Raw genomic sequence first — 16,069 nt, 5'->3', positions numbered from 1 at the left:
AATGTATTCGCGACAATTTAAACCGTCGCTAAAGATGGCACTAATATGTTTATGCGATAGGTTAACCTATCGCAAATAAAATGCAAGGAAATGATAATTACAGTAGTGACGGTATATTGCTGTCTCAAAATAATTATTTTCATAAAATAAATATATATTTTATTAATTCACTCCCTGTACAAATTATTAATATTCTCTAAAATAAAATACATTCACATCCACATCCACATATATCCACATTCACAAAATCATATATACGAATAATGATATATATGTACCATGTAACAATACAATGTCAACCAAACATTCCTTACAAAAATATATAAAACATCCTCCAACAATATTAATAATTATTGATAATTCAAGAACTCAAATTTGTATCTAAAACAAAACAAAAGTATCGACAGTGCAAATAAAAAAACCTATATATTGTTTTAGTATCAACAGTAAGCTCTAATATCAATATGTGAAGATATCATCACGTACTCAAAAGATTAGCATCTGCAAAAAGAAAAAAAAAATTATTTACAATATAATTAATTTGAAGCTTAAAAAAAATGTAAAACAGCAAAAACAGCAGAAGGAACTGAATCAGGGTAATTTCCTTATTTAAAAGGTCCATCATGATCCAATGAAGCATTGCTTACTTCTCTAGAATCAAGTTCAAGGTCGACAATGAATTGTTCTAACTTTTCAAGGAGTTTTTCCTTCAAGCTATCAACCTGTCAATACATGGCCAAACTGCCATGGTGTATGCATCAATACATCAGTCACAGACATGGTTGTTTAATCTTTCTAAATATAATTGCATTCCAAATAATTTGAGTAAATAAACAGAATTCTAGTATTTAGCCCACAAACCCTAAAATTTGTAGGAAATAAAGTTTCCAACTTAATAATATGTAGAATTATCCTTTTCACTTTTAATATTTGGCAATATTTATTAAGGCTATTTCGTAATACAATGACGGACAAAATGACTAGATTCCTTAAAAGAATAAAACATGTAAAGCAAGTAATAAATAAGTTTGATTGACAAAACTAAAACATAGTTCTAACACAAATTGGGAAATCCAATTGCTTAAGAAACATTGTAACCTTTGCTCTCAACTGTATAGATTCAGAAATCCAATGACTAGATTCATTTTTTTTTTTCTGATAACATTAGTCATTAGTTTTGCTTTTTCAAGCCCCGAATGCCCTTTTCGACTAAGTTTACGCTTTTTCAAATCATTAGTTTTTTTAGCATCAGTTTTGCTGTCTATAACAGTTAGAGCCTTCATGGCAGCAGAATGTAACCTCATGTAGCTGTGAAGATTGTACTGTCGAATACTATAACTTCCATAATTGCTCTTTTCAGCAAGTAGTTCTACAGAAGATAGCAATGAACCCAAAGCCCCAGGTGCAAATTAAAACCCAGATACAAAATCTCTAACTGGTTCTATAGAACCTTTGATAAGCCTACCAAGATCCTGCACCAAATCCCTTACTTTAAACTCAGTTTTCTTTCTCTCTGTTACCATCACGCGACACCTTGATGATGCGTCATGTAAAGGTTTATATGTATCATGACAAATAGGAAACCATATGAAGTACAGAACCAATAATAATGTTTATGCAAGTAGAATTTCTTAAATTCTTGAACAGGATAGGGCATTAAAAATTGAAAGAAAACAGAGCTTTCAGTTTTAATTGACATAAATTTTTGGCCTGATAAGTTGCTGTATAGCACTTAGAGATAGGAAATACCTGAAGATTCACAATTACGAACTTTCCCCCACCACAGAGTGATTTTAGAGGCAAATTGCATGCAAGAGTTATCTGCAAACTACAAAAGTAGCTGCTCTCATGATCATTGAATGACAAAAAAGAAAGAAGGATAATACACAGAACACAACACAACTGTTTGCCAAGGAGCTAAGGAAGAAAAGAGAGAGCAGAAATAGAGAGATTGTATTATCAAGTCATAGATAACCTGTGGTTCTTCAAATTTTTTGGTAGATTTCATAGGAGAACTAAATCTTGGGGATGGGCTTTGGAAGGAGTCTTTACTTTTTGGTTCATTTGTAGAATTCTTATATACTATGGCATCTTTCTTTAATATGCATACTTCAAAAAGACCAAACCAAACCAAACCAAACCAAACCAAACCAAACCAAGCCTTAAGTCCCATCAAATGGGGTCGACTACATGAATCCTTCTTCTCCATGCGGCCTTATCAAAGGCCATTTCATTAGTCAAATTAAGTAGATTCATATCTCTATTTAAAACGCTAGTCAACATTAATCTAGGCCTACCCCGTCCCCTAACACTTTCATCTACCGTTACAACATCGCATCTCTTTACTACTGCCTCTATTGGTCTCCGTTGAATATGACCAAACCATCTCAAATGATTCTCTCTCAACTTATCTTCTATTGGTGCTACTCCTACCCATTCCCGAATACACTCATTTCCCATCCTATCTTGTCTAGTCTTACCACACATCCACCTTAGTATCCTCATCTCAGCCACACTCATCTTATCTACATGTTGTTTCTTGGTTGCCCAACACTCCATCCCATACAACATAGCTGGTCTAATAGCTGTTCTATAAAACTTACCTTTTAGTCTAGTGGGTATTCGTTTATTGCACAATACCCCAGACGCACTTCTCCACTTACACCATCCCGCCTTAATCTTATGGGCCATATCTGCATACTTCAAAAAGAATTTTAAAAAAAAGTAGATATTGAAATTACCTTGTCCCCAAGCATAACACAACATCAGCTACTTTGTAGTGTTTATTTTCTGGATTCAACTCCTTTGGTGGTAAAGCATCCTGGAGGGAGAGACAGAGAGATGGATAGATTATTAACATACCACTTTGCATCAAATTGCTCATATATAGGCAATAAAGTTTGAGAACTAAATTAACATCTTAAAAAGAAGGCAGCGAAGAAACATAAAAACATATTTCACAGTGGTTGAACCAATCCCAAAAAGTATCTAAGAAACCTTCCCCATGTCATGAGGATACTCAAGAATGCCACTTTTCGAGGATTACATGGAAATAGAATTACTCCATGTCGTTTTCCAAAAAATTTGATGGCACTCCTTTCAATTGCTATTAAAACCAAAAGCGATACATTTAAGTGTTATGAGCACTACAATTAATTAACTTTCTTTCCATGTGTACATTGAAACCCCCCCTCCCCCTCCCCCCCCCCCCCCCCCAAAAAAAAAAAAAAAAAAAACAAACAAACAAACAAAATGTATTTATCTATCAATAGCCTCAACAGGAATGCAACCAATCACACCTCCCAGTCAACAACAGTGTCTTTAAGTCTTGCACCACAATCATCACTGGAACAACTACGTGGTGTCTCCTTCAGTCCAATAGGTTCCACCTCAAAATCCTGAAAATACCTTCACAAAAAATCAAATTTATAAGATCAACTTTTAATAGTAGAAAACTGAGTCAACTATGTAATAATCTAATATGTAGCAGTGAACACCACTAGATGCTTACTCTCCGATAACACCAAAGAAGGAGATGAAATTTTTGTTTAGAACACAATCAAACAATGAAAATGAATCCTACTTTGAATCGTTTAAATGCTAGGTCGTTCCCCTCAAGTGACGTGTTGCGCCAGCCTCCGGATGTTTCGAAAAGTGAGCAAGGGGCGCCACATCGACGCCTGGGTGCGGTGAAAAATGGGCAAGGTTTCCGCGTTTTTCTGGACGAGCACGGGTAAAGAAGCTAGTCCAAGACTATAGGTTTAGGATAGCCACTTGGAACATAGGAACCTTAACTGGTAGGACGATGGAATTGGTAGATGTTATGATTAGGAGGAGAGTTAGTATAGCTTGCATACAAGAAACTAAGTGGACAGGAGAGAAAGCTAGGGAAATTGAGGATACTGGTTTTAAACTTTATTATAGTGGTAAGGATAGACGCAAGAATGGGGTAGGAATCATAATTGCCAAGGGTCTTGTGGAAAGTGTGGTGGCGGTCACTAGGAAAGGAGATAGGATTATGCTAGTTAAACTAGTTATTGGAGGGAATATAGTGAACATTATTAGTGCTTACGCCCCTCAAGTAGGGTTAGATGATTAGACTAACAGGGATTTTTGGGAGCAAATGGATGAGATCTTACAGGAGATACCCGTAGGAGAGAACCTGGTTATAGGTGGAGATTTTAATGGCCGTATGGGCATAGATAAATAGGTTATGAAAGGGTGCAGGGTGCATGGTGGATACGGTTTTGGTGACAAAAATGAGGCTGGAGAGAGAATCTTAGATTTTGTGTTGGCTTCTGACCTGGTGGTGGCCAATACTATGTATAAGAAGAGGGAGAAGCATTTGATAACCTTTAAGAGTGGATTAGTTAAGAGCCAAATAGATTATTTCTTAGTGAGAAAAGTGGACTGCCTAAAATGCAATGATTATAAGGTGATTCCTGGAGAGAGTCTGGTCTCTCAACATAGGATTTTGGTACTAGATTTATGTTTTAGAGGGCAATACCAAGCTAGGAAGGATGGTGGGCGTCGTAGAACGAAATGGTGGGACCTAAAAGGGGATAAACTAGAAATATTTAAGAATCGAATGGATAAGGAAGGTACTTGGGACTTAGAAGGTGATGCTAACACTATGTGGAATTCGATGGTCAATTGTATGAGGAGAATCTCAAGGGAAGTGCTTGGAGAGTCGAAAGGAACGGGACCCAGCTCTAGGGAGACTTGGTGGTGGAGGGAAGAGGTTCAAGCGGTAGTTAAGACAAAAAAAGAGTGCTTTAAAAAGTGGCAGAAGGATAGAACTGAGGAAAACGTTAAGAGCTATAGATTGGCTAATAAGGAGGTCAAGAAAGTAGTGAGAGAGACTAAGTTGAAAGCTTATGATGACCTATAAACTAGACTAGATAGTAAGGAGGGAGAGAAGAGGGTATACAAACTTGCTAAGATACGAGAGAGAAAAACAAGAGATTTTAATCAAGTAAAGTGCATCAAGAGTGAGGATTCTAAGGTATTGGTGAAGGATGATGAGATTAAGGAAAGATGGAAGAATTATTTTGAGAAACTGTTAAATGAGGAACATGGAAGTACGACAATAGGGGAAGAAATAACTAGTAATACGATAAACCAAGACTATAGATTCTATCATAGGATTAGGAACTTTGAAGTGGAGATTGCACTTAAGAAGATGAAATCAAATAAGGCTTTAGGACCTGATGATATCCCTATTGAAGCTTGGAAGTGTTTGGGTAAAAAGGGAGTTGCTTGGTTGACTAGGTTGTTTAGCAAAATTTTGTTGACTAGGAACATGCCAGATGAGTGGAGGAAGAGTATTTTAGTGCCAATCTATAAAAATAAAGGTGATGTCCAGAATTGTAACAACTATAGAGGAATCAAGCTAATGTGTCATATAATGAAAGTATGGGAGAGGGTGATAGAAGCCGAGTGCGAGACATAACAGAGGTGTTAGAGAATCAATTTGGGTTTATGTCTGGTAGGTCAACAATGGAAGCGATCTATCTTTTGAGGAGAGTAATAGAAAAGTATAAAGAAAAGAAAAGAGACATTCATATGGTGTTTATCGACCTTGAGAAAGCTTATGACAAAGTACCCCGAGATATAATATGGTGGATGTTAGAGAAGAAATGGGTGACAAAAGGCTACATTGACGTGATTAGGGACATGTATGAAGGGGTGGTGACCATTATTAAATCGCCAGCTGGAGAGACAAATGAATTTCCTATCACTGTAGAGTTACACCAAGGATCTACCTTAAGTCCTTATCTTTTTACTTTAGTTATGGACGAGTTGACGATAAATATTCAGGATGACGTGCCATGGTGTGTGCTTTTTGCAGACGATATTGTGTTAGTGGATGAGACTAGAGAAGGAGTTAACACAAAATTGGAGATTTGGAGAAAAGCTCTTGAATCTAAAGGATTTCGGATAAGTAGAACTAAGACAGAGTACATGGAGTGTAAATTTAGTAATAGTAGCAATGAAAGCAGAGGAGAAGTGAAGATTGAGAATCAAGAACTGCCTAAGAGTGAACATTTTCGTTATTTAGGGTCGATTATCACAACAGCAGGAGAGATTGATGCAGATGTGGCCCATAGGATTAAGGCGGGATGGTGTAAGTGGAGTAGTGCGTATGGGGTATTGTGCGATAAACGAATATCCACTAGACTAAAAGGTAAGTTTTATAGAACGGCTATTAGACCAGCTATGTTGTATGGGATGGAGTGTTGGGCAACCAAGAAATAACATGTAGATAAGATGAGTGTGGCTGAAATGAGGATGCTAAGGTGGATGTGTGGTAAGACTAGACAGGACAGGATTAGGAATGAGTGTATTTGGGAATGGGTAGGAGTAGCACCGATAGAAGATAAGTTGAGAGAGAATCGTTTGAGATGGTTTGGTCATATTCAACGGAGACCAACAAAGGTACTAGTGAAGAGATGCGATGCTGTAATGGTAGATGGAAGTGTTAGGGGACAGGGTAGGCCTAGATTAACGTTGACTAGCGTTATAAATAGAGATATGAATCTACTTAATTTGACTAATGAAATGGCCTTTGATAGGGCCGCGTAGAGAAGAAAGATTCATGTAGCCGACCCCATTTGATGGGACTTAAGGCTTGGTTTGGTTTGGTTTGGTTTGGTAACACAATCAAACAAAAGTCTATATGCCAAAAAGGAGATGAGTGAGTTGAGGTAAGTTTAAACCTTCTGTATCATTATGGCAAGTTTTTCAATCTGCAATTGCAAAAAGCAAAACCCAGTGAGGGAAGCAAAATAAGCACATGTATGGCAAACTCTTAAATTATCAGTTTTCCAAACGAAATAATCCTCAGCAAGCCCAAGTAGAGAAAATATCATGTTGTATACTCAAATAACTAGAGGATAGTAAGCAAAGCAATAGTGATTGTCTTCAAAAAAATTAAAATTTGTATTTCTCTTCCTAAGATATAAAATTCAAATTGACATGAACACATATATTCATATTACAAAAATACTACAATAATATTTTTATTTACAAATCGTATTTCTTGCATAGAATTTTTTTTTTCCTCTTTTCTTTTCTTGGTAACCTATTTTGTTCAATTTTCAAAAGGAAATACTACTATGCACAGTCCACTATCATAAGAAACTTGAGAATTTTTTGAGGTGAAGTTATGAATTTTTGTAGTGTTTGTTACGAATAATTGTAGTGCAATTCTAAAGGGCCATGTAAGAAACTCGTGACACCAGGTTGAACCCAATAAACCATGAACTATATTTCCAAGAAAATAAGAGAGACAATCTGAAGAATGACAAAAAATATGGAAGATTAGAAGAGAACGAAGTAAATTACCTACAGAGCCAATTGATAAGGAAATCCCACAACCCCATTTCCGAGATAACGAGAATTTCAGATGAATCGAATGGAGTTGTCAAGAAAACCCTTTTTGTTTTTGCTTTTGAGTTCTGAGAAAGCAATCAAAGCAAAACAAAGCAAAACATCATGTTCTGTAAATTGAATTGAAGAAAGAGAGAGATCTGAAACTGCTTATACATACATACATATATATATATATATATGAAAGAGAGAGAAAAGAGAAGTAAAATTAGGGTTTCTGATTCCCTCACTACATTCCGCCCCTATTATGCATCTTAATTGCCGCCTCTGTTGATTCTAGCCTAACTTTGGCCAGTGATCTCAATGTCAAACCCCTTCGATTACGTCTCCTCGATATAGAATGGCTGCTGGTTTGCGATGGTGATATCAATGGCGGTGGTGGTCGTGTGCTCCTGTACTGACGGCGGTGGAGAGAGAGATAGAGAGAGAGAGAGAGATGGTGGTCGGAGGAGAAGAAGGGTGTGATAGAGAGACACAGGCGTGATAGAGAGGAAGAATAAGAAGCTTTTTTTTTTTTTTTTTTTTTTTTTGGGGGGGGGGGGGGGGGTCCATTAGCCACGACACAACAAAGGCATGGCAAAAAAAAAAAAAATCTTTTTGCAACGGGGATAAAAAGCCATCTCAAAAAAATAGGTCTTTTACGACGAATAATGGTTTGTCATCGCAAAAACCATCCAATATATCTTTTTCTTCTTTTGAGACAAGAATTGCCGTCACAAAAAGCAACCATTGGCAACGGGGTATTAGCCGTCGCAAAAGGTTATTTTTTGTGACAGAAAATAAACCGTCGCAAAAGATTCTGTCTTTTATACCCATTTTTCTAGTAGTGATATAAAAAATTATATTAATCGAATAACTATAACCAGATGATCCTATCACATCTATCATTAAAATGAAATAAATAATAAATATGATTTTTAAAGTAGACCATTCAATATTTTGAAAACATTTATAATTTGATCACATTGTTACGTTAGTCAATCAATATGATTTTTTATATAAATGATATTCTTAAAAAATTTACAAAATAAACAATCTAAATTATCAAAATGAACCCTGTGACAAACTCATGGTGGTTCAATTTTCAAGTAGAGACATCCAAATTTTATCGTATGTGAAAAATTCAATCCAAATTTTTTTTTTTTTTTTCGTGTATCAAGTTGCATATCCCACCGTGACGTGTTGGGAATAATTTGGTAACGCTATTCTTGTTTTTCTACTTTCGATTTTTTTTTTTTATTAAACGAGAATTGATAATTTGTTTGTTCTATTATTTCATTTAAAAAAAAGAATTGATTTTAAAATTTATTTTAAAAAAAAAGAACTGATTTTAAAATTAATTTAATTTTTTTTTAAAATTTTGTTTTAATTTTTTTTCCCATTCACACACTACTTCTAGCCATGGGTACCTTGTGTTGGACAAATTATGTAAATTAAACAAGATAAATAGATTCATGATTCATCAATTACGTTTCAGAATAAGAAAAAACATGTTGAATATTATAACCATATTTCACAGAATTACATAATACGATAAAATGGTAAAGAAAGAAAACTGAAACCTGTGTGGTACCACAATCTCCTTAAAACATATTAGCCGCCTCACCATAGGTGCTGGAGGTACGTCGACTTCTATCTCTCAAGATACGACAGTTTAGACTGGTTAACGCAGAAGCACATTTTGATAACTTTGGCGAACCGACAATGACAGCACTCTCTTACATTGGAAGAATATATTATAGGAGAAGACTGACTTGACCACAATATGAGAGCAAAAATTCTGTACCAAAACCAAGGGAGATGGGTTTCTTTTTATACACCATAGGAGAGAGAGGAGGAGCCTCCAGTCATGAAGGTTAGTAACCAATGCCCATTACTCCTGCAAAATTGCTAAAGTAATAGACCAACACTAATGGACAATAATATCTGAGATATATATTCTGTATACACAAGTGTGTATATCTGCAGCAGACTTGGCCCAAAAAGAATAAGTTGGTGGACCACCAAACCGGCCCAACTCAAACCCATTCCAGTAAGCCTCAAGCCCAAGATCCAAGATCCACGACCTACGGATCACAGACCCAGCCCGGTTTAGGCGGGTGGGTGCACGCGCGTGCACGTATGTGTGACAATTTTTCCATAACCAACTTAGACCATAGTCTTGGCCTAAGCCCATCCTTGAAGCATCCATAACTCCCTTCCTTCAGAAAATTTGGATGTCCCAAAGGGCTCATGCCCTTATCAAAATCTTGAGGTTTAAATACCAATCAAAGCTTTCATCTACAATCAATGTGGGATTGGTAGCTATATACAATTCTCAATACCTCATTTATGAGACCAAATTTATGAGACAATTTCTCATTCAATTCTTAATGGTTTTTGGTCATTTTTTTTGTAGTGTAAAGACCTTGTTACAAAGAATCTAAACACATTTAATCTCACATCAACCCGTGGTTGGGACCTACTTTAATTTCACATTAAAGTTACCATAAAACCATTTTTTCTAACTATACCCCACATGAATAAAAATTGACCGAATAAAGAAAACAGACAACGTTTACAACAAAAACTCAGAGAGAGAGAGCACATAGACTAATTCTGCATCAAAAAAGGTAGCTGTTGGCCATGAACCTTTCGTAGTGAAAGGCTATCGGATTTACTAGTTGACCAATGAACGTGATGTCTTGAACTATTCTGTTATTTGTGTAAATCGAGACAATAGACCTCACACAGGAGTTAGTCCAACCATTGTTCTTATTCTCATTGGTGTGTCCGATATGGCCCTAGAACACTGACCTGGTTCAGTGAGTATTTTTAAAGAATTCAGCCTTACCAATTCTTAAAGAAGTTACCCCACTTCGCACTTACATAGGTAACCTACATAAGGTATCTCATTATACCACGATTGATTATTCATATCACTTAGGTCATTAAAAGCATTAGCTTAACCTTCCACCTCCATAGGGTATCACTGTACAAAGGAAAGGATAGGAGGATTTACCTCTTCAGCGACTCACTCATTACACGAAATTAGGCTGTCCCTTTGAACATAGATTTTGGGATCTCCAGTCAACTAGGTTGGGTTTGCCATCCCGGTAATATTACTAAAGACCTTATTTCCATTCCTCGTGATGACGTTTCTATTAACTCTCGAGTTAACCTTTTGGTTAGCAGATCCGCAATGTTGTTCTTAGACTGTACATAATCTAGAGAGACAACTCTATTATAGAGTAGTTGTTGTATGAAATTATGTCTACGATGAATATGTCTAGACTTTTCATTATACATATGACTCTATGCCCGTCCAATCGCCAATTGGCTATCACAATGAATAAAGATAACAGGACAGACCTCGACTAACGTGGAATATCCTCAACGAATTGGCAAAGCCATTCAGCTTCTTTAGTTACTTTATCCAAAGCAGTAAACTCAAAATCCATCGTTGATCTCGATATACACGTTTGCTTGGAAAATTTCCAAGACACGGCTATAACAACTCTGACCTGTGATTAGCTAATTAACAATGATTAATTATCCTAATAAGTTATTAAGATGAAATTCTGAATTAATTACATGTGTGTTACATTATTTGTGTTTTTATCTCTCTCTCGTAGGAGGATCTGATTGTGTTTCTGTCTTATTTTGCGAATTGAAAGCCTTATCGACATTCGATTACAAAATTGACTTGATATATGAGTTACTTGAAATTTTTAGGAATTTAAGGTAGGTTCAATTGAAATTTGATTCGGAATGAAATAATTAGATTAAATAATGTCAATTAATTAGTTATTAACAAAATTTCTTAATTAGCCTATATAAGGCCCTTAACTCTAGAGCACACATTACATTACACTCTTATCATCTTTTATGAGCTCAAAATCGTGAGAAAGAGAGAGAGAGAGTTAGAGTGAGGGAGCTTGAATCCAAAACTAGGAGGAGAGGAATTGCTTGACAATTGAAGGAAACTAGAGGAATTGCTCAAGACCTTGCTAGGATACAAGAGATTGAAGAGTCTAGGTAAGAAATTCAACCCTTATTTTGGGGCATCAAGCTAACTTACATGGGTATTCCAAGGGATTTAATGGTTACTTACATGAATTGGACTTTAGAAGTAGAATTAAGGATCTACACATGCATGCATGCATAATTCACGAAGTGGAGTTTGAATTCTATCTCATATCTCACATGCATGGAGTTATTTGTATTACATTTTGAGAATTCAACATGGTTTTACACTTAAACACCTTAATTATCCATGTTTTGTAAGCTAAAGTCCAAGTTCTTACATGCATGTGTTTACAAGTTGAGTTTTGAGTAATTCACTTGCTCTTAGGCCTTAATTTTATGAAAAGATCCTCAATTCTTCATGTTTAACAAGTTTACAAGTGTTTCTTTAAGTTTTTGCCAAAAAAGATGAGTTTTGAAGTGTTGAATTCAAGATTTACAACTTGGAGGTGAATTTGGAAATTCCAGAATTCGACCCCTCCGCTCGAGCGTCAGATCCTGCGCTCGAGCAACCACTCTGTGATCTTGTACTTTCGCTCGAATGACCAAAAGTTCGCTCGAGTGTGAAATGTGAGCTCCCAGAAGTTTTATGTTTTTGCAGACCACTCGAGCGACAAGAGTTGCGCTCGAGCGAGGACCTGAGTCTCACGCTCGAGCGACCGTCCAGCGTGAAAATCACACAACTAGTACTTTTTCAAAGTTTGCAGACCGCTTGAGCGGTCCCTCACATGTTTGCATGTCCGCTCGAGCGAGAGAAGTTGCGCTTGAGGGACCCTTGTTTTTAGCAAGTTTGCTTAAGTGTTTCCAGGTGCATTTTGGCACCTCATTGTATCCTAGGCATTCCTAGGCCAAGTTTAAGATATAATAATGAGGGTAAAATATAGAAACACACTAAGAACAGAACGTAATGAGTTAAGTATAATCCAACGTGTGTTTCAAATGTGTATTTGTTATGTGTTGATGTATGTCACGTTTTGTAAACCGTTTGATTAGTCTGCTCTGTCTGTCTGTCTGCACCAGGAGCCATCTGTGAGTAATAACTTAGTAAAGTTATGTTCAACTTTATTTATTTTCTGTATAATAAAATGAGATCTGTTTTCTAAAATACTATGTTTTGTACAATAAATGATAGTCCGATTTCTGACAATGTATTCGTGGCATTCTTAGCATCATGTGATATATGTTAGCTGTTACCCAGTATCGGCGGTTCCATTAAGGAGCTCATTATGTCTGTACTTTGTTACCCGTACCAGAGGCTTCATCATGGAGCTTAACATATCTGTTATCTGTTATCTATTACCTGGATCTGAAGGTTCCTTTACGGAACTGGTTACTCATAACCACCATCTGTTTTGCATCTGTTCTGTATCTGTTCTGTTAGCGCTAATAGATATACCACGTATGATCAAGTATGAACTCTGTTTTCTGTACGTAATTTAAACAAGAATATGAATATGAATTTGTATATGAATCTGAATTCTGATTTCTGAATCTGGTATGAATTTCATTCATTAAAACTCTTTACTCTGTTATTATTCACTAGGCTCCTGCTCACTACTTGCATTATGTATGTAGGTGAGCAAGCGCGTGACTAGGCCTAAGCTGCTACCTGGAAAGTTTTGGGGTCAGCCAGCCACCGTGCCTCTCGGGGAGGTTCCTGTGTCTAGAAGTTGAATTTTGTGGGCCATATCGAGAGATATTTTGTGTTTTGTGTTAAGAATGTTTATGTTTTGTCTTGTTTTGATATCTGTATACTGGGCTAAGTCCCTTTTGATGACGCTTGTACGGTATTGCAAGACTTATATGGACGCGACATCTCTTGTGTATATTTTATAAGGTTTCAAATTTACATCTCATATATCTCTGCATAGCTTTATGAACTACGTATATTTAGTATAATTCCTTCCGCAGCCCCTATTTATATGTTGTTCTGTTAAGAGGCCTATGGTAATCCAAGGATTACTGGCCAGTTACGACGCTAAACCTATAGGGGCGGGTTTGGGTCATGACAACGGCTGTCCCTCCAAAGGTAGACATGTAACCACTAGTGGATTTGGAATCCTTTATATCAGATATCCAATTAGCTTCACTATACCCTTCTAGTACCGCTAGGTATCTGGTATAATACAGCCTATAATCCCGGGTGTAGTGTAGATAACCTAACACCCGCATAACGCTTCTCCAATGAGTGGCATTCAGATTACTCGTGTATCTACTAAGCCTGCTAACAGAGTAGTTATATCCGGCCCTGTACAACTTATCAGATGCATCAAACTTCTAATGACCCAAGAATATTCTAGCTGAGAGACACTCTCACCATTATTCTTGGTCAAATGTAGACTTATGTCTACTGGTGTCCTAGACACACTTGTATCTGATTTCTCAAATTTCTCAAGTATTTTCTCAACACAGTGAGACTGAGAAAGTACAATGCCACTAGATGTTCTGATAATCTTAATACCCAGAATGACATCTACAAGGCCCATATCTTTCATGTCAAACTTACCATTTAATAATCTCTTAGTAATTCTAAAGATTTCATCATTATTACCAACAATGATGTTATCCCAGGTAGGTAACTCAAGAGGGGGGTGAATTGGATTAAAAAAATTTACAATATTAAAAAAAAATAAACACAATGTTCAGAATAAAAAACAAAACAATAATTATCAATATAAAAGTAAGAGAGATAGGGAGAGAAAATCAAACACTGAGATTTATAGTGGTTTGGCATGCCAAGCCTACGTCCACTCCCCAAGGAACCTCCTTGAGAATTTTTTCACTATCAAAATGAATCAATACATCACCAAGGCTTCACCAAGCTTGTGGATTTTATACAGGTCTTACTTTTATCTATTGAGCCTTACTCAACAATAAATGCCTTACCCCTACAAAATTTGCTCACAAAATAATGAATAAAAAATAAGAGGTACTTTAACCCTCTATTACAATAATTTCCTCACAAATAGTAGATATGAAAGTGTAAGAACAAAGACTACACTTAGATCTAAAAGCGAAAGAGCAAAATACAATACACTCAAAATTTTGGAGCACACAGATTTTTTTTTCCACACACAACACTTCTATTTATACCAAAAAATATACCTTTTGGAAGAGGAGACGCTCCTCGACAGCACATCTTTTCTTTGTCAGACTTTATTTTTTTCTTAGTCCACTTTTTCTTTGTCAAACTTTACACATTTTCTTTGTCCGCTTTTTCTTTGTCAAACTTTTGCAGGCAAGTCACCAAGATTTCGAATATAAAATTCAATTCATACTTATATATATATATATATATACCCCTTCTAAAAGTTTTGTAATTGGTTGAAGAGATTATAAATACATTCAAATAAAAATAATCAATCATCTCATGTGAGTATATCAAAAGGAAATAATTCATCAATATCATATTTGTCAAAATAATACAATTAATCAATTTTAAATTTGTTAAAAAGTGAATAGTGACTAGCTAACTAATCAATCAATTTTGTCAAAAAGTAAATAGTGATATTTTTAAAATATTTCCATTTAAATAATATTTATAACAAATATATCATAAAACCTATATTTTAAACAGGTAAGATTTTGTGTCAAATATGTATATTAAAAAAAAATTCAAATAATATTTTAGACATCATCAAAATTAAATAACATGATTAACAAATGAGTATGTCATCTACGTATAGACACAAAATGATATAACCTCTGTCAATGTCTTTTAATATATATGCACTTGTCACGCTCATTGATTCTAAATTCATTTGACAACATAGCATGGTCAAACTTCTCGTGACATTGCTTAGGAGTTTGCTTCAAACCATATAATGACTTGACATACCTACAGACTTTCTTATTTTTCCCTAGAGCTGAATACCCCTTGGGTTGTTCCATGTACATTTCTTCATCTAAATCTTCACTTAAGAAAGTCGTCTTTACATCCATCTAATGTATCTCCAGACCACGTAAAGCGGCTATCGCAATCACCATACGAATGGATGTAATCCTTGTCACAGGTGAATACATATCAAAGTAATCCAGGCCTTCTCACTGCCTGTATCCTTTGATAACTAGCCTAGCTTTATACTTATCAATTGACCCATCCGCTTTCATCTTTCTTCTAAAGATCCATTTACTTCCCAAGGCCTTACTGCCTGGTGGTAGATCAACCAACTCCCAATTATGATTCTATAAATGGAGTCAATCTCACTTTAATTGCTTCTTTCTATAAAGGACTTTCAGGTGAAATCACAGCTTCATGAAAAGTTCGAGGTTCTCCCTCTAACATATAAGTCAAGAAGTTAGGGCCAAAGGACTTGGGAGTCCTAGCCCTCTTATTCCTTCTTGGCTCATCTACTTCCTCATCTCGATCGTCTACTTGATCATCTACGTGATCATCTTCAAGTTCCTTCTCAAAACTTTAATCCTCTCCTAGGGTTCAGCAAGGAAATACGTCTTCAAAGAAGGACACATTCCTTGACTCCCTTATGGTATTCTTGTGGATATCTGAAATATCAGACTTGTGCACAAGAAACCTATATGTACTACTATTATATGCATAACCAATGAATATACAATCCACGATTTTTGAACCTATCCTAACCCGCTTGGGTGTAGGTACCACCACTTTTGCAAGACACCCCCACATTCGTTGGAAATTATAAAAAGGCTTGCA

The 16,069-nt window shown here is 35.9% G+C and overlaps 1 protein-coding gene across 22 annotated transcripts; it reads right to left on the bottom strand.

The window, feature by feature from the left end:
- Positions 1–253: 253 nt before the first annotated feature.
- LOC114276319 (NAD-dependent protein deacetylase SRT1) lies at positions 254–7,907 on the bottom strand. 22 transcript variants are annotated; one of them, XM_082893761.1, is made up of 8 exons: positions 7,557–7,907; positions 7,348–7,460; positions 6,720–6,749; positions 3,300–3,398; positions 2,742–2,821; positions 1,750–1,840; positions 607–722; positions 254–503 (listed from the first exon to the last, which is right to left on the bottom strand). In XM_082893761.1, coding segments are annotated over exons 3-8 (399 nt in total). In that variant the 5' UTR covers positions 6,732–6,749; positions 7,348–7,460; positions 7,557–7,907; the 3' UTR covers positions 254–502. The 22 variants fall into 22 exon arrangements, 10 of the variants coding, with proteins under 10 accessions (XP_082749887.1, XP_082749888.1, XP_082749886.1 ...); XM_082893762.1 differs by having other exon boundaries at positions 7,623–7,907; XR_014343762.1 differs by lacking the exon at positions 6,720–6,749 and adding an exon at positions 1,300–1,472 and having other exon boundaries at positions 254–501; positions 648–722; positions 3,300–3,408; positions 7,348–7,901.
- Positions 7,908–16,069: the final 8,162 nt, after the last annotated feature.

Source organism: Camellia sinensis, chromosome 11 (assembly GCF_055761805.1).
Source record: "Camellia sinensis isolate YWXY chromosome 11, ASM5576180v1, whole genome shotgun sequence".
Taxonomy (NCBI): Eukaryota; Viridiplantae; Streptophyta; class Magnoliopsida; order Ericales; family Theaceae; genus Camellia; species Camellia sinensis.
This window is presented reverse-complemented; position numbering and strand designations above follow the sequence as displayed.